The 23,498-nt window shown below is 35.3% G+C and overlaps 1 protein-coding gene across 1 annotated transcript in view; it reads left to right on the forward strand.

The window, feature by feature from the left end:
• The window catches only part of IMMP2L (inner mitochondrial membrane peptidase subunit 2), a 501,527-nt gene that overhangs the window by 389,020 nt on the left and 89,009 nt on the right, over window positions 1-23,498 (forward strand). The window contains exon 4 of the mRNA XM_086610796.1: window positions 2,181-2,283. Coding sequence (XP_086466922.1) covers window positions 2,181-2,283 — 103 coding nt within the window. The remainder of the gene's footprint in view (window positions 1-2,180; window positions 2,284-23,498) is intronic.

Consider the following 23,498-nt stretch of genomic DNA (forward strand, 5'->3'; position numbering starts at 1 on the left):
TTTTTATTTTTCCTTCCTGTTAGCAATTTCCTAATTGTAAAAAAGGAGGAGATTATTTGAGGGTAGGAGATTGTGTCCAGTCTGAGTTGGAGTCACAGACTGGTATTTGCCATATTATTTTCCTGACATTTATGAGGTAAACATGTAGGCAGAACTATCTTTCAAATCCTTTGACCCTTCTGGGTGAAATACAGTCTTGTGCATGAAGTCTGCAAAGGTACAAAACTTTATGACAGTCTACCCTTTTATATTCAGGAAGATGAATGGAAGAGAAAATTAAATATTTTTTGAGCTATTGTTTGCCTTTATCACTGATGGAGGATATTAATTCCATAATTTTCAGTGTCTAATCAGACACAACAGAATTAATAGCCAACTTCTCTGAACTTATATCATAAAACATGTTTCTAGTAAAATATAGTCTCATATGTTACTTTATAAAAGAAATTATCAGTAAGACAAAGCATTATAGAATCTCAAAACATAAATAATTTTGTTGAAAAAAAAAGAGGAAGAAATTGCATAGTAATAAATTGCTCTTCTAGCATAGTTAAATTATTACAGAGCTATTCTTTCTGTTTAAGAAATCATATATTTGCTAACTCAGGACAGTTTTGCATTTTTGTTTTAAATGGTTTAGGAACTCAGTTTTGAATGCTTTGTAATATGAAACTGTTCTAAATAAAGATGAAAATTAAAGTCTTTTTTTCTGTAAATAGTCTATAATTTTTTCAGTTTCCAATGGAATCACAGGTAGAACTTCCATTAGAATATAGTTCTGGCACCCTCATCCTTTCAGCTGCCTCTGAAGCTGTTTGGAAAAGTGCTAGTTGGATTTTGTGACTTGCAAGGAAAATTATTATTATTTTTATTTGACTAAAAAAGTAAACGCAGTTTATAAAATGCACTTTTGAGGATTCCGTATGCATTTAATATTTCATAGTCTCCAGGTTATTAATTAGCTTGTCCTTATAACATCCTCACACCTCCTCCTCCCACCCTTCCCAAGCCAAAGAAATCTCACCAAAACCAGTTTTCCCATTTTGACTTGTGAACATCCCTGATCAGTGCTGTTGCACAATTCAGATGAATCTCCTGGTGAAGGTGATTTTCCCTCTTTAGTTCTTTTTCTTTAGTTTTAGAGTGTGCTCTTTCTGCCTCCTTCTTTGGGAGCATATCTTCCAGACGGTGAAAAGCGATGATCAGCTGGAGGCAACAAGCTAGATCAAAAGTCTGTTTTGGTCTATGGACAGACTCGTTTATCCAAAACAAAATGAGAGGTATCACTATCCCTAGTCCCATCTGTAAATGCTTCATCATGGTAATAATTTCGTGTGCATGATAAAATCACCTCCCTGCATGAATGATTGAAGAATAACAGATCCTATCTGAAGGAAAGCGAAAGTGTATGGTAGAATGCAGACTGGAATTGTGAAAATGACAGCTACTCAGCAACTAAATACAGGAATTTTACATACTCTGCACCTCAACTCTAGGACTTACCTGTAGTTTGTCATTTTTGTAATATCAGGGCATGCTGAAACACTGCTTCAGTATGAATTTCTGTGGAGAATGGCTTGAATCATCACTGTCATTTTTTTTGCAGCACATGGCCTTCTCTGAGAGGTCTCCTGTAAGTTTATCCCGTTTAGCTTGTTACAGCTGAAGAAATTCTACCCCCAGGACATAAGCGTTACAAGAATCCAAGTTCCGAATCTAAGGCCAGTTCAGATGTGCCAGATTATTTTGGATGAGTACCTAACGCTACCCTAGAAGAAAAGCATTCTCCATACAGCATCTTTATGTGACTACAACATGTCTGCTGGCATTTCCCTGAGATAAAATCTGATGGTTCAAAGAATTGTTACTACAGAGATAGAAATAAGAATCCCTTAATTATATTTAACTGAAAAGTCTCTTGTTCCCCATTGTGATGTGATTTCTGCCAAAACAATGTAGTAAACAGGTCCTGATAGTGCAACTAGCTCAAACAAAATTGTTATATATTTTCACTTGAGTAGCACTCTTGAAGTCTAAAGGACTTGGGCACAGTTTTTTTTAAGCAAGTGTTGGATGCTATGCAAGGTCAAATTCCAAGACAGTAAGTATGTGAATTTTGCTAACAAAGCATTGCAGATATTTCTTTTTAACTGATTAGTCATTTTTGCAATTCATTTTAGAACCATTGGGTACAAAAAGAAGTATGTGAAAGTTCCACATGGGCATATTTGGGTGGAAGGCGATCACCATGGACACAGCTTTGATAGCAATGCTTTTGGCCCGGTAAGTCAATTCTCTGTATATCATTTACACTTTGCAACCGAAAAGCAGCGCATGTCTCCTGGGTCATTTGTGCAACACAGCAAGTATGAATTGATTGTGATTGTATTTTTATTATTTGTGTGAGAATTACTAGATTTTGTAAAATATCTTGGTCAGTGGAGATTGAGTTTGCTCTGAACTGTTCTAAAAATAATAAAGACTTTTTTTAATTCCCCCACATGGAAGGAAGAGTGGTGGAGATTTTAAATTTGGAGAGATGTACCGGAGGAATAGCCAGAGGGCGAGCCAGCTCCCTGTAGCTGACAGATGCTCCCTGAGGACATATTGCCAGCTGATGTAATTTGGAATGGTTCTCTCCTGGGAGCTTGGTCTTGCTTTAGTGCCAGTGCTGGAATAAAGAATTAGGAAACTGTAACTGTGCTTAGTAAGTGTTAACTGTTCAACTGGTCTGTGGACGCCAGTAAAGATATTTCAAAACTTTCCCCAAAAAAATATTTAAGTTTTTTTTATACAAGACATTTTCTTGTTGAATGAAGACAAAAAGTAGCCTGAAAATTCTGTTTCTTGACTTGTAAAAGTGTGCATCTGTTCATTAGGAAGATAGCAAATGTTTTCTCTGCACTCCAGTTTTGATCTGATTTTGGTTTTGTTACATTTTGTGTGGATTCCTGTTCTTGTTTTAACTTAATCTAGCCTGCAGGAAATAGTTGCATAAAGCTCTACATCCTGCTGTGGAAATACAAATCCTATGGCCCTATTCCATATGCAGGTTTTTCACACATGTCTTTAAGAGACAATACTCTTCTAACGTTATAAAAGACCCACTGGTTGTCACAGGGATGTTGTCAAGGCTAGGTTTTTTCACGCTTATGCATTTCATGCCTATTTCATACAGAAGTCGCCCCGCTGACTCTAATTGAATTAATGACAGCAAGGACATTACGAGTTTGTCTGGCTTCCGGAAGTTTAACCCAATTCTTAACTTGGAATAACTCGGTTTTAGGAAACAATGGCAAAAGGCCTACTGTGTGGTTTGGAGTATGTGATGTCATTGCCTCTCATTTGGTTTATTTCACTTTTTTTGTGCTTGTATTTCTTGCTAATTTTCATTATTATTTTCCTGCTACTATCTTCTAAGATTTCCAACATCTAGTTTTAGCAGTTCTTTCCTTCGGGATTTAATTCAGTCTATCCTGTGCAGGTATCTCTCTCCTCCTTTAGTAAGCTTTTCCTTTTCTGTCTCGCTTTCTGTTCCCAAGATAAATCTTAGCCATAAAGCTACTCATCTTCTTTTCACTTACAAATATATTGCCAATGTAGACTCAAAGCATAAGGAAATTTGGCAGTTGGGCATTGGTTTCAGATTTACAACAGCTCACCTAGAAATTAATGCAAGGTAAAATCCTCAAGGTAGGTACTGTGCAGCTTTTGTACAAGGTAGAATATTGGGGTAAATCTAAACACGGTAAAATTTTGCTCAAGTTGCTGATGTTTATAGATATTAGAAAATCACCCTCACTAGGCTTTGCTCTCATATTAGTCATCAGCTGCTAGCTAACATTGGATAGTATATTGCTTTCCTTACAGCAGTGGCACCTTTCGAGAGCTAGTAAGACAGTTTTTGACAGTGAATTCTTTAGCATTCTGCAGGAAAAATGACCTTTGTGTTATGTTGATGAATACGTAATGGGCAGATCAAGTGTAAATAGGTATTTTCCTCTGAAATTAAATTAGAGCAGCAATCATTGAATGCAGGCAAAAGGCGGCAGAAGAGATTACAGGGCTGGAAACCAGCTTGAGAATAATAAAATATTGAAAATTTTCATCTGTAGAAGAAAATGTAAAGTGCATTTAGAAGGACACGCTGGACTCCAGGTTCTTTTCCATTCTACACACGTTAGATTTTAGGTTACTGGGACATTTGCTACCTCTCTGTCTGCTGTACTCTTGAGATCACTTAGACAAGTGAATTAAAATATTAAAATATCTCTCTTCAAGTCATTCAGAAGGTATATTCTTCTTAACTTAAACACTTTCTCTCATAAGACTGCAGCAGTCATAAGGAACAGACTGCACAATGGTGAAACATGAATTCATTTTTCTCATTTTGTTAGAATATAGGTCACTGAAGAGATTAGGTTAAATGTTACATGTGTCACAATTCTGACTTGCAAAACCAAATATATCTTCTTGTATCAAAAGATTCAGTAAAAACAGTGTTTTTAAAGTGGATTGTATTGTAGGCTACTATTTTTTCTGTTTTCATGCAGTCTTATAGTAGAAAGGCATATATAGTGTAGACAGGCAGACACGGTAATGTTTTGTAGATGAGCTTAATGAGTTACATGGAGCATAAAAGGAAATTATGGAAAAACAGATTGAGAACAGATGTTAGAATCATTTTATCTCTTGGAGAATAACAATATGTGTAATGGCCTAATGGGTTAGGTTGCTAAAGCAAAAATCCTGACACCAATCAAGTTCGAAATTAGATGCACCTTTGGAGAGATATGGATTTCTAAAATGTAAAATCTTGGCAGATTAAACTATCTTTACTTAGTTCATTAAAATACTTTAAAATAAATTATATTATCTCTTGTTATGGCATGGTTTTTATAGGACTAAAATTGGAATGTTAAGGCATAGAGAGACATTTTCCTGAAGTGTGTAAATAAAATGAAAATGTTTAAACTAAGATTTGTAAAGGTTTAATATTTCCTTTCTGCTTAGTCGTGACTTTGAATAAAATGAATACCTTAATTGATATTACAAATATAACAGGACATCTATGGGTAGTGCTGAATTAGAAATGCTATTAACTCTCTATATAATCAAAACTTAAATATTAATTACCTTTTCAGAATATTGGACTAACTTAAGCAGTGCATGGTTATTGCATGCTATCTTTAAAAAAACCACAGCTTTGTACAATACATGAATGGCAGGTGTTATATAATACTATTGCTTTGATGCTGCTGTGTTTCAGGTTTGGAAATATGTCATGTCAGCCATTCATAATGCTGAAAATAGCTGTTCTGAATAGAAGCCGATAAATATTTAGAGAACTTGCATCTTTTTACTTTTATTAGCGGGGATAAAATATTATGTATCGCTGGAAATTTATTTCAATTACCTGGACTAGAATAGAGATTTCTACTCAATTAGCTGTTACTGTTTTCAAATTCTTATAGAATGAAGTCAAACATTTATGATATTAGCTTAGCATTCCTTAATTGGCATACTACAAGAATGTAATAATGAGTAGCTTATATAATTATGATACCACTTTAAAAAGTGGCTTAAAAAAACCTCAACAATCTTTTTTGTTTTAAATTCTGGTAATTTTCCTGTTTTGAGGGGCCTTTTTGCTATGAAGTTGTAGTTTGATGGCATAGAAAATATCACATTACTATTCTTGGCCATGCTGCTTCTTAGATCAGGAGTGCAGGAGACCCATTATGAAGAATTGGTCAAGTATAAAGCTCCTCTGCTGCTTCAAATTTCTTAAAGATTTTCAATGGTTAACTTTACAGTTACCTTTATGCCAGATCAGTTATTGTCTTTGATAACACAGCCAGGATAATACCAGCATAAAAACAAAGTGAGGATTTGTATTCTGGATCTGACACTGTGGCTAAATCAAGGGAAAAGTCCTTATAAACTGTACTTCACCCAGATTAAATGTGTTGAGTTGGCGTCTAGCAGTGCAGCGATGATTATGCAACCAAGATGTAAGGCTATCTGAGAAACAGTTATCAATAAGGGCATACAATAACTGATATATATATATGTATATACCTATATATGGTTTTGATGGATGGATCAGTCAGTGGATAAGGAATTGGCTGGATGGTCGCACTCAAAGAGTTGTGGTCAACGGTTCAATGTCCACGTGGAGGCCTGTGACGAGTGGTGTTCCTCAGGGGTCGATACTGGGACCAGTGCTATTTAACATCTTTGTTGGAGACATGGACAGTGGGATCAAGTGCACCCTCAGCAAGTTTGCAGGTGACTCCAAGTTGTGTCCCCAACATAAGAAGGGCATGGAGCTACTGGAGCGAGTCCAGAGGAGGGCCACAAAGATGATCCGAGGGCTGGAGCACCTCTCCTATGAAGACAGGCTGAGAGAGTTGGGGCTGTTCAGCCTGGAGAAGAAAAGGCTCCAGGGAGATCCTAATAGCAGCCTTCCAGTACTTCAAGCGGACCTACAAGAAAGCTGGAAAGGAACTTTTTACAAGGGTGTGTAGTGATAGGACAAGAGGCAATGGCTTTGAATTGAAAGAAGGCAGATTTAGATTAGATCTAAGGAAGAAATTCTTACTGTGAGGATGGTGAGGCACTGGAACAGGTTGCCCAGAGAAGTTGTGGATGCCCCATCCCTGGAAGTGTTCAAGACCAGGTTGGATGAGGCTTTGGGCAACCTGGCGTAGTAGAGGATTTCTCTGCCCATGGCAGGGGGGTTGGAACTAGATGATCTTTGAGGTTCCTTCCAACCCAAACCATTCTATGATTCTATGATTCTATGATTCTATATTTATATTCTTGGATATACAAACATGCACTGAATAGCACTGTCAGAGTTTAAAAAAATATATTAAAAAAATTTCAATTTTATCTTATAAGAATTTGTTTGGTAAATATAATACTCTTATTACTACATTTCTATGTTTCCAAATGCCTTCAAGCTGAGGATTTGAAAAAGCTTTATAAAATTAGAGCTTGAAGTCAATGGCAGTCTTTTAGCTGTCTTGTAAAGGACCTGAACAAAAGCTCATTAAAGTCAATGAGAGATTTCTATTGGCTTTAATGGCTTTGGATAAGACTCTTTGTGGGCTAAGCTGCACAATCCAGTGTAAGGGCAAAAAGGCTATTATCTTCCTCACTTTCCTGGGAGACCTGAGATACAGGTAGGTTGAGTACCTTGTCATAAAACATTTTTTTGGCTCAGAAAGGTTCCTATCCTAGTCTTCTTACCAAAAATAAATGTAAATCTTTTTATGTGTTTACTCTCAAAACTAAATACCTTTGAACCTGAGCCTGGCTTTTTGTTTAACAGAAGTTCTACATTCATAAGCTTTAAATTAGTAAATTGCTTTTAGTCAGCATTACTGTAAAGGTTGTATTTATGACTGTTCATATAAGCAATTCTGTACTGTAAGTTCGTGCAATAAACTATCTGAAAAACATTCCTGTCGGTTTAACTATTTTTCCTTTCAGCAGCCCAAACCTGTAGACTCTGACTAGAAAATTCTATAGACTAGAATGACATTCAAAATATGTTAATATGCTGAGTTTGTTAGCTGTTTTAATTTGCTTTTCAAAGGCTATAATCATCTCTTTCAGATATAAGACAGAACTGTTAACCCTCAATGGACAAATTCAATTAATGACAGTAATGGAGTGTGGCCTATTATAATTATTTTCTTAAACTGTAACTACTGTTAGTGAATACAAGTAGTCAAAACCAGAAAACATGGAAAGTTCATCAGACAGTAAGATGAACTGAAATATGGCACTTTTAGTGAAGTGCAGTGCATGACTGCTGGTAAAAGAATTATTTGAACCAAGAGGTCTGTAGCCTGTGAGAATAGCCCTGCTTCATAGGCTCTGTCTTCTTCTGAGACATTCAGAGGACAGCTAAAGGAAGAAGCAGATACCTTTCTACTGTTCTGGATTACTTTCATAATAGCAAACAAAGAATGCCACATGTCCTGCAAGTGCACATTATCTTCGTGATGATCTTGCCATCTGCTGAGGCTTTCATTTATAAGCTATAAACTAGTGCAAGAATCACATATCGCCCTGAAATGAAGCAACCTCTAAGGCAAAAGTTGGGAAGAGTTTAACAGCTCACAGCAGTGCACTGAGCAGTACTGTGTTAAAGTTGCATGGTAAAGTATGTAGGCAGGGCACATTCTTCCCACGAGGAATTCTGCCAGGTCTCAAAATACCTAGTGACCCTGTTTGTGTCCCCATACTCCAACCAGCTATTTGGAGTGGCTTAAGACAAATAATTTCAATAGCAAGGTCCCAAACTCTATTTTTCTTAGTTTAGACCAAAGTAGAGAGGAGATGGTTGAGCATTGCAAAACAAAAGTGTGATTTTAGCAAAAAATTACCTATCTGTGCTTATGCTTGTAAAGATAATGCAAGTGAGGATAACAGTGATGGCAAAGTAGTGAGTGAAGCCTGAGAGTGATCTACTGGGGCTTGGATGCATCAGTTTGCTAGCTGATGTTGCAGCTTCTTTCTTTTTTGCGACCAGTACTTGCACCTTCACTTTGCTGGATAAATGTAGACCTGGGGAGTAGCATGACTTTTACGGGATTGGTGACATTTCTGCTTTTTCTCATGGGTATTAAAGAAGAAATGAAGCTGTGTTTAAACAGAATGTGTAATGCAAATGTGCAATCAATTACATTCTATAATATTTATCTCTGGCCAGTGGCAAAAAAATGAAATAGGTAAAATTGTTTGCAATCAGAAAAAAAGCCTTTGCATATGGAGCATGAAGTTACCAGTAGTAAATAGCATGCATGCACAGCTTGAACTTGTAAAAGTCTATGATGAATAAAACGGATAGGACGTTAAGTGTTATGGCTGATGATAAATAAACCTCGAAGGGTAAATATGCTTGTCCCTTTTGAGAGAATATTATATGTGAGATGCAAATTGGGATGGTGGCTTGTCTACTGAGAATGACAGCTCACTCCAGGAGCTGCTGAAGGGGAGCCTTGATAGTAAGATTGTGTGGCCTCACTGTCCATTAAATCATCATGACTAACTGAATTTGCAGTATGGGGAATAAAAAGTCCTCTATGACTGTCCTAATTCTCTTGGAAAATAAAATATTTAGCCTAACTGTAATCTAAACTAATGCATAAAAATTAATCTTTCAAGCAGCCTTGCTATCATCATGTGACTAAAAGCTCTGAATTAAGTCTGCTCTATTTCTTAGCAATGGAATGCTCATGAGGACTTGTAAAGTAGCAGAAAGTTGGGGTTTTTTTTGTCTTAGTTATGTCAAATCTTAAACATTTTATGCATTCTAGCTAATTTTCTCTATTACTGTACTTGGAAGCGTTACTGTAATTTAGCATTAAAAGAATGGAAAGAATGGTAGGCTGAACAGCCTACACCTGTTTTTGACATCACTTACATTGAAATAAACCAGGAAAAAAAAAGTTGAAACCAAGTTGGATTGATTTAATGAAATATTAGAAGAGATGAGAGAGTTGTCAGATTCACACCATCATTTGTAATTAACTAATTTGAACAGCTCTGAATTAAAATATAATCACTTACTGAACCATGTATACCTCTTCATTAGCTTCCTTACAATTCAATTTCTATTTCACTAAGTTACAGCTTGTAATACCCTTATATTCAATAACCATTCTGCAGAATTTATAACATTATATTCTCTATACACGATCTCAAAAATTACTTGTTTTAACAGAAATGAGGCACAAAGAAACCTTTACTGGCTTTTCTATGGTTTGACTGTATAGGGAATTTTGATTCGTTCATATTAAGATTTGCCAGGACATCATTTAAAAATCCACTGAACGTTTTTGTTTGTTTCTATTTTCACTTCCTTGGACATGGAACATTTTCAAAGCACAGTCACTGATTGCTAAGATAAAGTTCTAAATTTTAGTTTGCAGAATTATAGGAAATTATTATCTACCTATTTCAATTTTTGAGTAAGATAAATGCTTTGGTATAATAAGTATTTGTCTCATGAAATCTCCCAGTCCTAAAATAAGACTATTTTACTGTAGCACCTTGTTTACATGATTTCATATCATGTTGGAAGGTTAGAAATGTATATTTATAGGGCAGAGACTGTGCGAACCAATGCATATGTATTTATTTACAAGTGTATGTTTATTTATTTTAGGAGCAAAACATTATTGAAATATGATGAGTAATATTAATAGGAATACCAATGCTTCTACAAATTATTGGAGGGAAGTGATTTTTTCCATCTACTTGGTGGATGTGCAGTCAGGAGTACTGTGCTTTGGGGATTCCCTGCAGAAGAGTTGCAGTTATGTAGGGAAATGAGACCTGTAAAAGGCCCCTGTGATGGAGCTGTAGCACAGGATGTAGAGGAGAGACTTCAAGAACAAGACTGGATCAGCCTTGAGCAGAGGACGCTGTGAGGAGAGCTCACGGTTGTCCTCAGCTACAGTACAGAGCACAGGGAAGACAGTGCCAGACTCTTCTCAGATATACAGGGCAGCAGGACAAGAGACAATAGGCACAATGGGAAATTCTGAATAAATATTAGGATATTTTTGAATTTGTTTGTTATGATGGGGGAAGTCCAACATTGATTACCCAGAAAGTCTATAAGATCTCCATTCTTGGAGATAGTAAAAAAAAGCTGACTAGACAAGACCCTGAGCAACCTGAGTTACTGAGTTAAATTCTCCAGTTAAGAGGTTGGACTGGATGAGCTCCAGATGTTCCTTCCTACCTATATAATTCTGTGCATCTGTGAAAGCAATTTTTATTTTGTCAGTAAACTGTCCTATTTAGGACATAGGACAGCAAACTTTTGCCAGTTTACTGTCCTATGTGTTAACAGAGCCACATTTATCAAGAGTGGAAAAATGGTAAATTTATCTAGTATACTACTACTTTTCTATTGTTACATTCTCTCAGAGGATTACAAAGTGTAATTTTATTTTGCATTGTGCAAGCATTTTTTGAAAATGTTTATCCGTATTTCCTCTGTTCCAAAAGGAAGAGTTTGGAAGATACCAGATAGCATGAATCTTCCTATCTTGTCCATGTTTAAAGTTAGCCTGGGCAGAGAAGAAAGATTTTCCTCAAATACTATATTAATATATTAATAGCATACACTTTTTTTTTTTCTTTAAGCAGCACTTCAAATTTTAGAGGTGTGTTATGGAATAAAGAGAAATATATAATTAGAGCTAAATCACTAGGATCCTGATCTTGCAAAGGTCTGTGTGTATATAAAGGCTACAAGTACTTCTTACTAAAGTCAAGGGACTCCATGATTCATATTGCTCTCTCTCCTATTTTGCAAGACTTAATGAATAAAGCACCCTAGTTTAAACTGAATCATTTCACGTGGCTCATAAGGATGATAGTTGTTTCAGTAATATCTTAAATTTTTAAATACTTAGGACTTTTTTGTGGCAATAACTGTATTCATGATTGTTATCAAAGCCATTAAAGCCATCAAACCATTTTCCAAACGGTATGTTTTCTTGTAAAAATAGCACAGAATGGACAGATTTACATTTTTTTAAAATAAATGAAACTATGAAAATATAGAAATAGTTTTCTGATGAACATAATTGCCTAGTGGAACTTTCAGATTGATAGCAGAATTTTGAAGTTATTCGTTCTCCCTTTCACTGCAGGAGAGGCAGTTAAGAATAATTCAATGTTAATGTAATAGAATGTTACATTTGCTGAGAGGAGTAGTGGCAACTAACAGAAGAGTAAATATATTTACAAAATAAACTGTAGAATATATTCCTTTTCCATTGATTGTTATTTGAGACAGTGTCACTTAATTAAAGTTGAGTATGGGTATTTTAATTTACTAGCTCTGAGGATTTGGGCACTGCAGATCAGCTTTTATTAGGGTTTGAAATTTTATGTTGGTTTTAGTTAAGAGCTGCTGCAACTCAATATCAGATCTAGGAACCAGTACAACTGTTTTAATTCTTCTCTTGTAAACCTTGAGATTTAGAAAAGAGTTGTATATCATACAAAACCAGATATTAATAAAAGCACAAAATAACAATAACCATATGGTACTTCCTGTGTAGTTAGCTAATATATGCTGCTTCCTCTTCTACTTATACTTATGTACCATTTATGTAACTATAATATTTGTTCTCATATAATTATTGAAAATATGTTTAACTGCATTTGATGCAGAACAGAAATCTCCGATCAGGTGACCAGTAGCTCTGTGTGGTTATGAGGACAAGTCCTGCGTGAACCTTTGAACACCACTGATGCATAATAATGCCTGCAAGCTGCAAGATCTGTAACTCAATTTCACATTTTCTTATTGCAAAATCGCTTTTTTCCCCCAGTGCATCTATCCCAATATCTTTTTAATGAATGCTGTTCTGAAGTATGTATGTATTAGAGCTTATACAAATGCTGTCTCTTCTTCTTTGAAATGTTTCTTCTTGAAACTGGCAGACCAGATTACAAGTTTTGGGAAATGTATTTGCTTGTATGCTTAACATTTGCAAGATATCAGTTGCTTATATGAAAGTGGAAGGGAACAGAGGTAGTAGTTAACATGATATGATAGTAAGGTCTCATATTTCTTTCCTACCAAAGCTAGAAATCTGAAGATGATGAATAATTTGCACTTTACAAGCATGGATCTTGGATCAATAATGGATCAATAATCAGAAATAAAGAGAAAGAAAGAAAAAAAAATCTACCATTCCACAAAAAAACCACTTCCACTTCTGATGGAAGCCATGCAATTTTAATAATGAAAATCAGTCAAAGAAATAAGAAAAAAAAAAAACACCTTTCAGTATTCTATGATGGTCAAATTAGTTATCAGGTATTTTCTTAAAGAATCACTCCATTGTGTTTCTTAAGAGCATAGTAAATGGTCCCTGCAATCATTGCTTTACAGCCATTGGATTAATGTATGTTAAGTGGTACTTAGGCAATATTGCACATTGTTAGAGCTTATTAAAGCCTTTAGTCATTGTTGCCAGAGTTATTGTTTGTAGAATATAGCTTTGACTTGGTACACAGCCACTGAAGAGCCACAATCCTTCCCAATTTTACTTTTGGATCACCTTAGTGAGACTCAGACTTTTTTGTGGTTAAGCCAGTCAGACATTTTAAAGCCAAAAGCTCAGCTTCCTCCCAGTAAAAATGCACAAAAGAAATAACAGAAAGTCTGAAAATCCTAACTTGCTAGCAGTTCAATATTTTTAATTCTATATTATACCTAATTATATTAACATATTTTCCTACTATACAAACTAAAATTTGCAAATTATTAAAAACTAGAATTTGTATAATTTAGATGCCAAAATAACAGACTCTTGGACTACTCTGTAACAGATGTAAAACTGGTATCCAACATTGAATTTTGGCCATATACACACTATATCTGATGAAAGCCAGGGGAAACCTATGACCAAAGCAAGGTGTGATACACTGAAAAAGCAGAGGAATCAGAAGAAGTAACTGCCTACAAAATTCTCTATGACTGCTACTTGGCAGGCTATGGTTCCACCTATTGTAATAGCTATCTTCACATTTGAGAGACTTTGGCTGAAAGAAAGAGCACACTAGAAGATGTCTTTCACAATTGTATTGATTAGATAGAGGCATTCCAGAAGCCTTTCTCTTTTTTTTTTTTTTTTTTAAAGTCACAATCATGGGCCATTAACTCAAATCTGTTCTTCAAAATGTTGCTTATGTAGGTTTCCACATATAGGATAAAGCAGAAATGCCCTCATTTGAATAGTACCAAAGTGGACATACACTTTGAAGTGAAAGTATACATTGTCCCTCAAGGGTTCCTGATATTGCTACAGCTGCTGTATTCTCTGTATCCTCGAGCTGCAAACAGATAAAACACTCCCCTTTGCCAAGATCAAAATATTGTTGTCACTTGGGTAGATATTGTTTTCTGATGAGTCCTGTAATGCAGGACTTGACAAACTGCATCATATACACGGGATCTGTACTCAAATATGCTGTTAGTTCTTACACATTTTTAGCTGTTATTTATTCTTGATTAGTTTTGAAGCCCATTACTATTTTACTTGTTTCAGTGAAGGCTAAGGTCACAACTCAAAGCATTCCCTAATTAACATCAGATCTGACTATACTTAGTGAATGGAGTAATGTAGAGTGTAAGTCTACTCTTCCTAGTTATTGATAGCTATTAAAATGCAGTATATCAGAGTGAATTTTTGTTCACATCAATTTTCAAAATATCAATTGTATTTTGAATTCAGGTCAAGAGCTTGATAATGTTATGAAGCAATTAACTGTTAAATGACAAATGTTTAGATTGAAAAAGACAAAAAATGCTAATGAAGAACACAGTCTTCATGCCTACATTGCATGATGCAAGTTAGGAAGAAATGTCTCTTATTCACTTTGGATCCCACTCAGGACTGTCTTGCATCTTTCTATATACCTTCTAGTGTTAGATACTCTTAGAGAGAGTCTTCCTGCAAATATTTCATAAGTCACAGTATCTCAATTTCAAGTAGCAGCAGTGGTAAATGTGTTGATTTAAAATCTATAGTTCATTCTTTCCTTATACTGCTGAGTGCTAGGAATTAGTGGTATCGTTGAAGTCAGCAACACTATCAGCCCCATTAAGTTGTACAAATACCAGTGCAGACCAGGTATGTTTGTACAATGGAACCTTCTTGTCCAAGAAATGGATTTTAATATGTAAGTTACAAACAAAGTTCTCTAATTGTCTAATCAGAAACAAGCCTAACTTTAAAGTAAAGCCTTTTTTTAATATTGTTAAACAATGCACATCTTGTCTGCCAGGTACAAAGTCACCTTCCTTGTCATGCTGAGCACAGTCCAAACCTATTAGCCTCAGGAGGAATGGTGCTCAGCTCTTGCCCAGGCTGGGCCCTAGCAGCGTCATGGCTGTGACATTTGAAGTCTCTGCTCTCAGAGCTAGGATTCATGTCCTTGTAATCCATTGAATATTCCAGCAAGATTTCCAAAATCTGGTACCCTACTGCATTAATTTAAAGCTCCATCTTTAACATTCTGTTGTGCATATGTATATTTCTGAATATTAGTATGTATTCATAACACTTCTATGTCAGTCATGAAGAACTTGATATGTACATATATAACCTTCAAAAACTTAGTGATCTGAATGCTCTTGAATGGGATCTTTGGGCTGCAGTTATTCTTTTTAGTGTCTGATACCCAGCAGGCTAACTGTCTTTAAGGAGTTTAGGGGTAGGCTGATAGAAATGTTTGAAAAACAATGTCTTCAAAGCAAAGCATTATTCACATATGCAGTGAGTCTATAGGAACCAGACAGAAAAGGTTGTACTGTAAAGCTGATATTTCTTTCCTTAATTAATGTTCAGTCTTTCCTTGAAAATTTGTTCAGGAGTAAACTTTGTCAGCTTTCCACTGCACGTAGGCCAAAGCAGGCTGTGCCGTACCAAAACGCTTTTAGACCACCTTTCTCTTTCAGAGATGCTGCTGCCAATGGCCTAGCGGGATATTTCTCTCTATCGTCCTCTAGGGAGTATGTTCAACTCTGAGCAGGCCTTATGACCTCTAAGGCTGGGGGTTTTTTTGGGTTTTTTTTGGAAAAGCAGCACCTGGAAAATGTTCTTTTGGTATCCCAGACATCTTTACTAAGTTTGAGGTTATGTTCACTCTCCTGGATTGTTCTCATTAGCTTTATCATGATGACATTCTCTGTTTTCTTCTGTTTCAGTTAGGACAAAGAAGTCTTCCAGGATGGTACTGAACTGATAAACTGAAATTCTTACATATCCATAAATACGGAAGTAATTTTAATTCCATTCCTGATTGTGCCAAAGAAAGGTTTTATTCATGTTGATAGGAAAGGATTGCTGTGGCTAAGAAAACTAGGCATTAATTTCAAGAAAGATTCTAACATTATTCTTTATGCCAAATAAAAAATTATTTTTAAGATAAATTCACCAAGTAGAATAGCGTACAGTTCACATAACAGCAGAAGTAAACCTTCCCATTTCTGTTGTAGCATTCATCTTGTGTTTGAACTCTATCTTTAAAAAAATAATAATAAAGATATTGTCTCATAGTTTATATTTGCATTACATGCAGTGTGGGTTGAATGGAAGGCCTTGTTTCACATCTGTGTTTTAGTCTGAAGTTTCAAGAAACGCAGCAGCCTGAAGTAAGTCATGCGTTAAAAAAGAAGAAAAATATAATAGGATATCTATCTTCCCTAGTTTGCTCTCAGAGTTCTCTCCTGGCACATTTTACACAAATTAATTTGACAGTAAGAAAAAGTAAAAAGCTATTTGGATTACTTCAGCAGTAAACTAGCAACAGAACTATGTCATTTCAATTTATCACTTGTTGTCTTTAAGTGTGTGAAATCTTAGTTCTTCATCACATTTCAATAGATTGCTTATATATAGAAAAAAGCTGCAGACTTCACAGGGAAAAAAAAAAATTGACTGCCAGCTGAGCCTTCACATTCTCTCTGACTTGCTGATTTTTTAGTGAATCTCACACTACCTGAACTAGAACAGCACAGTAACCTTAGATTTACCCTTGTTGCTATGTCTCAAGTTATTAGGGTTTTATCCATCAAAAAGAGCTCTGGCCCGAACAGCACACTGGGCCTTTAAAATTATAACCTGAGAGACAAATTGTGTGAAACCAAACTTAACCTCTACAGCTATTTTTTATCCTAGTAGCATAAATCTGTGTTTCTTAAGAGGATATCTTGTCGGTACTCTGAAAAAATCTACCATACTCCCAGGGTGACACAGGAAAAAATCATATCCACTTAGCTTATTCAGTGAGCTTTTGCGCAAAGATTTTGAAAAAAAGGGAAAAAAATGTATAAACCCCCAAAAAATCAGAAAATAATTGAAACTTTGAATCTTTCCCTGTAATAAGTTATACAGAGACAGAAAATTTGAGATAGGCTAGACAGATGATATGTTATAAAGTAATTGTTAAACAAATAGCAAATGTTACTTCCAGGTAGGTCCAGTTATAAAGTATCTCTTGTTTATAAGCTCAGAAAGAAAGTACAATCTCTTCTAGTTTCGCAAATCTGAATTTTTGCCTTTCTTGTCAAAATATCTGAGGTCAGAGCAGACATATTATTTTTAACAGAATCCAAGATTTAAAGAGGATGATTGATCTGTTGAAAATCTGACTTAATTTTATTATGCATAATTAAAGAACTAGTACACTTACCATATATGAAAAAAAGGGTTGAACAAATTCTTCCAACTCGATGACAGATATCTAAGTAAAATACACTTAGTCAATATTTACATTATAAATTTGTATGTAATTCAAATGATATTCCTTTTTCAACAGGACTTAATAATACGCTGCCTTCTGTTGCACATGATGGTTTCATTATTGATTATGATGATCCTGTGCCCTTGATAGTATCTTGCTGCAGAAATAAACACTAATAATGCAAAACTAACAATAATGTAACACCTTTAGGGGGAAAAAAAAACATTAATATGTTTGATAAAATGAGTTTTGATTATTCTTCAGAGACTTTTTGTCAGAACAGCTAGGTGCTTTTTCTGAAAAGAAAACTGTGTAATCTAAGGAGACAGTAACAGATACTAGTGATATCTGGAAAAGATTCAGTTATCTTGGGAATAAAATTTAAGTTTATTCTTCTGTCAGAATTCCACTTTAAAGCCTTCTTCCTAGCTCTCTAGAGAAAGTCCCAATTGGCATTTAAATGCATGTATTTTAAAATGAGATTCATAAGGGACTAAAACTATCAAAGTTTCACAGGAAAAATGAATACAGAGATGCTGCTTATAGGTTTTGAAATAAAAAGTTAAATTATGTCTTTAAAATGGAATGGTGCCAGCTTTCTGGAGACTAATTTAAACTTTTCGTAGAATAAACGTTACATGGCATTAATGACTGGTAGCTTTAGATTTCATGGCTTATCTGCAACCAAAGGAAAACTCAGGATTTGTTTTCCCTTAAATTTGGAACCGAAGAAAAGATACCTTTTTTTCACAGTATTCTCAGAGTCTCGAAATTTCAGTAAAAGTGCAGATTAAGCTCCAGCATTAAGCGAACTTTCAGTGACAGCGTACTAATGACATTGAGCAAACTCTTAAAGAATTTTGCATCGCATTTTTCCTATCCTGTATAGATATAAAGATATATTCCATTTTTAAAAATAATTTATTACCTCCATTGGGGTCTGGGACATTTACGATAGCTTTATTACCCAAGTCAGGAAAAAAAATCCTTTTGTAAAGTAGAATGGACTGATCTAATGTCTGGTTTGCATGGTATGTTGAAGTAGTAAAAACTTGGGAAAAATCTTGTCTCTGTGGGACTAACTGGGAGTTTTGCCAGAGAGTTCAGTAAGGTCAGGACTTCATTCCCCAGCAGGTTTTCCTGCTGACATTGTGCTGCAGACTTATACCACCCCAGACTCTCCCCAGCAAGGAGTGGCACACAGCTCACCCTGCCATGCCTTTCTCCAGCCCCTGCCATGCTCCATCTGCCCAGGGCTGGCAGAGTCTTCAGAGAAAGAGATCATATCTTTGTCACACAATCATACACCAGAAGAATCTTGGTCTTGCTTGATTTAAAGGTTTCCTCGGTTATTTTATATTGATTTGTGCACATAAATGCTAAATATTTAAATGAAGAACTAATCATCCTGTTTGTATAGTAAGAACCTGTCCTTCAAACTGCCATAGTCAGAGGTAGCCCTTTGCCAGTGAGGAACATCTCCCAGTACTTAGGGCTAATTCTAAAAAACACAATTGATTGCACACGTTTTAACAGTAAGGAAAAGGATTCCATACCACAGGTGAAATATATGCCCTAGCATCCTTCCAGTAGTGTACGTCACGAATGCTTGTAGTTTCTGAACTATTTGTTATAATTCGCAGCCTCTGTGCATCACAAGCTAAAAATGAAAGCTGACAATTGCAAATACATTTGCAGTTTGTTTTAGTTGATTATAGCTACAATATCAAGCATGAAACAGTAAACTAAAGTCCCCTGGGGTCTGGGTAATTGATCAGAAATACACAATGTGGCATTGCTAATCCAGGTATATAAAAGGAAAAAATATTTGCTAATAGTAACAACTTATATTAGGCTGCCTGAATAAAACTCACAGAGAGTTTCTTAGAATAAAGGCTTTTAAAAATTTATTTTCAAAAGTTGATTTGCTATTATTAAAAAAAATCCATTATACATTTTTGCAGTTTGATTGTAGCTTCTTGTTATGTTTTTACTCCTAACTCAGTCCTATCAGTATACACTCTTTCACAGTCACAGACTGAGGTAAGGATTACAGAATTGTCTGATATTAAGTACCAAAGTGTCTTTCAGGCCATATGCAATCTTGTCTAGTTTGATGTCTTACTCATCCTAACTTTCTTCTTTTTTTGAAATAAGCTGAATGAATACTCATGGCCACTTTTTTTTTCCTGAGCTTCTGAGCAACCCTGATGCATTTGAAAGGGTTTGCTCTCACCATGAGTCTCCTGAAAGGCATTTCATCTGTCACACCCAGCAGCCTTTGTTAGCTCACAGTAGAAGACACTATAGATTTCTGTTTACATGGATGAAATAGAAAAGAGTTTGCTTTTCTATAATACCTTCTCTATTTCAAGATATTTCAAAGAACTTGAAAAAACATCCCGACTGAGTTCAATGCTATTGCAGTGTGTGAGTAGGCAGCTGCAGCAGTCCTTCAGGACTGCATATTTAGTAACAGCACAAAGACAGACATTCCAGCTAGTATAAGGATAGAAGGTATGTTGAAAGGATTGTGAAAATGTGTGCAAGGCATTTCACTGTGGGGAAACAAGCAAGCAGACAAAACCATCAAAAACTATGTGAGAGACATAGCATGTTTTAAAACATTTTCCTCATGTATAAAAGATGTAAAAGATTATATCATTGCAAGATGTTTCATGCCGAAGATATTTTCTTGTTTTAAACAACTCCTGCTCTCTCAACTTAGTTCATATAAACTTTCAAGATCACTGAAATACAAAACTAGCATCATGTTGTGCTCTTGGTCAGTTCAGTACAGAAGACAAAGAAGCAAAACTGCAGATATTGAATTATTTTTCATTACTGAATGTGGCAATTTCTGTATGCTCTAGAGAGCATAAACTCCATATAGATTTGGCATTGCTAATGCATTTTCTCTACCTTTTTGTGGAGCTGACACTTGACAACTGTCAAATTAGCACCTTTTCTCTGCATTAATCTTGCATTAAATATATGGGTATCTATGTATTTAATGATTTCAGTCTTGATTTTTCTGACACATTTGTCAAATTCCTAGTGTTTGCTTTCAAGTGCAGGCTAATAGACTGTCCCAAGGCAAGCACTGTGATCAGCAGTGCATCTGAAATGTAGTTGTGCTATTTTTGTAGTAGGGATGGAAATCTTGATAAACTAAAAATGCTTGAGAATGCTTACGCAAAAGCTAAAAAAATGCCATTTCAGAAGAATATTGTGCAAAAAGATTTTATAAGTAATGGAGAGATAAGTAAGGTGTGCATTTAAATCTGTATTTGTAAGAAGAGGTCTGACTTTCAGTAATGCTGCATACGTGATTCTTTCCATTGATTAATCTTCTAAAGAAAATCAGGACATTTATTGAAGTCTGGTGAACTCAGAACCTAAGACCCACTCTTAAGTCCTGCATTTACTAAAAAATCTATCCCACACTTTAACTTGTTCTCTGTGTTTCTGTCTCCTCCCTTCACTTTTTTCTCCCTTCCTTTTTTTTCTAGGAATAAAAGAAAGTACTTTTTTTTTTTACGATAAACTTCATGTATTTCTTGTCTTCTTAACAGAGATCAATCTCAGGTTTTTTGTTAAATCATATGAATTGCATTAGTTGACTTTTTTATTAGTAAGCAGCTTCCTGAATCCACCAGCTATTTTCTCCTTTTTTTTTTCTTTTTTTTTTTTTTTTTTTTTTCCAGTGCTTTGAATTGCTGAAATGGAAGCACAGCCAGTTTCCAATCATATGTCTTGAACCACAGGAAGGAAGGGAACTCAGCTGTCTAACAGTTTCTTGAGGAACACTTCTATTCTTCCTAATGGAAGTAGCAGTTCTCAGACTTGAGATTAGGAATTAAGTTTGAGCTGTAAGAGGTTCAGGGAGCTTGTGGGCTAGCTTTCAAATATTGCCTATGGTTCTCAGTTTGTTCCACTAAATACTCTCTGAAGAGTCACTCTTTTGGCTTTACATCATTGCTTTACATTACAGATGTTTATACTACTTTTTAATTTCCCCTTTTTTGTATCACTTGCATTTGATTCCCTGAGCGTTATAGTCTCCAGTGTGAGTCAGTCTGTGAGATATTCAGAACAGAGTGTATGTTCACACATCTGCTAAAGCTTCATACACCTAGGGCACTTTGTAGGAATTAAGAAAATGCATTTTCTAAAATGATGAAACATGACATTAATATAGAAAATGTCAGTCACTAGTTATATTTTGTCAGATAAATATTATTTGCCGTGGCAGAGTTCAATGCTTAATAATACATTGTTCTTGTCAGTACTGTTTAAAGTGCACATGATTCATACTAAAGCTTTATCTTAGTTGATAGTGAAAGTAGGCACTTAGCATTTTCCTAAACCAAATCTCAGTTCAGAACTTTAATACACTTCCATATTTACAGCAATAGAAAAGAATATTCTGCCTTCTCCAGAGATTTATTTATCTCAGTTGTATAGAAGAGGTTTCTGCTGCCATTGCTGCAGTTTTACAAGATCTACTGAAACATTATTTAATAATGCAGTGTGATAATGTTGGATTTGCATATACTGGAAATTTTTCCTGTTTAAATTCAGTTTAGAATTAAAAAGTGTGTTCCCTAGCAGAATGAACACATACAAGAGGCAGTGTGCTTGATATAAATGCTAAGAAGCTTTGCAAAAACTCTGTTATTTGGAGATATGTAGCAGTAACATTTTAGTAAAATATCAAATGTTAAATTTCCAACTTCTTGCTTGTTGTTTGTCTTCTAAAAGTTTTAAAAGAAAGATCTTATAACTGTTTAAAATTTTTTACAATATTTTTTAATTTACATATATTTTAGCTATAAATATCAGAATAAGTGAATTCTGATAGAAAATACATTTTTTTTCTAGGACTGTGTGAATCTCTTCTGAGATTTTTTTGAGATCTGTCCAAACGCAGTTAAGTCTGCAGATGTTTGCAGATAACCAATTTTGTCCAGATTTGCTTACATCTTTGAGAAAGATGAGATTCAAAGGAGAAGTATACCTTACAATTGTTTTCTCCATTCTGTTTGGCAAGCTTCCAAACATTCCTCCTCTTGCACAAATAAAAGGACTCAATAGCATACATTGGGAAAAGTGACTGTGGGAGATACAGTCTTGTAAAAATTATTTACCTTTAGGAATAATTTTTGGTCATGTTTTCAAACCTTAATATTTTCTTATATTTGTAAATTCACATCAATGTTAATTTATGCAGCATTGGTACGACATCACCTTAAGTATTGTGTGCAGTTTTGGGCTTCATAATATAAAAAAGATACAAAAATATTAGATTGTGTTCAAAGTAGGGCAATAAAGATAGTGAAAGGACTAGAGGACTTGACGTATGAGGAGTGGCTGAGGATAGTTGGTTTGTTCAGCTTAGAGAAAAGGAGACTGAAGGGTGACCTCATTGCTGTCTACAACTTCCTCATGATGGGGAGTGGAGGGAGGTGCTTATCTCCTCTCTCTGCTGTTCAGTAACAGGATGTGAGAAATGGCTTAAGCTGCATCAGGTGAAGTTCAGACTGGATATTAGGAAAAAGTTCTTCACTAGGAAGGTAGTCAAGCACTGGAACACTCTCCTAAAGAAAGTGGTCATGGCCCCAAGCCTGTTGGTGTCCAAAAGTGTTTGGACAATGCTCTTAGATGGTTTAACTTTGAGGTTACCCTGTGTGGAGTCAGGAATTGGACTCATGATTCTCTTGGGTCCCTTCCTGCTGAGAATGTTCTATATTCTATGGTTGCTTTTGGCATAGAGTGAAGTGTTTTACACTGATTTAATATGACTGCTACCACTTCTGCTGTATAAAATTACAATGTGATATCTTAGACTATGAATTTGAAAGTGTTTTGAATACTTATATAGGTATGTATGTCTATATTTTTTAAGTAAATAGAAACTGCTGTGATATGAGTATTTTTAAGACTGACACATCAGGCCAGTTTTAAACTTTAAAACAAGACTTTAGTAAACTCAGTTATTAACAGCACACTTCATGCTAATGGTTCATTTTTACACATTGTTAATCATCAACACAAAGTATACAAAACTGTTAGCATTTATAGTTACACTTACTTAGTGGGCTTGTCTTCCTTCTCCATCTTTCCTCCTTGGGCTTGATGTTTTTACACTATTTTGGAGCCACATTTGGCTGGCAACTGGTCACCGGTGGTGTTCTCAG

Source organism: Tauraco erythrolophus, chromosome 4 (genome assembly GCF_009769465.1).
Source record: "Tauraco erythrolophus isolate bTauEry1 chromosome 4, bTauEry1.pri, whole genome shotgun sequence".
In the NCBI taxonomy this organism is placed as follows: domain Eukaryota; kingdom Metazoa; phylum Chordata; class Aves; order Musophagiformes; family Musophagidae; genus Tauraco; species Tauraco erythrolophus.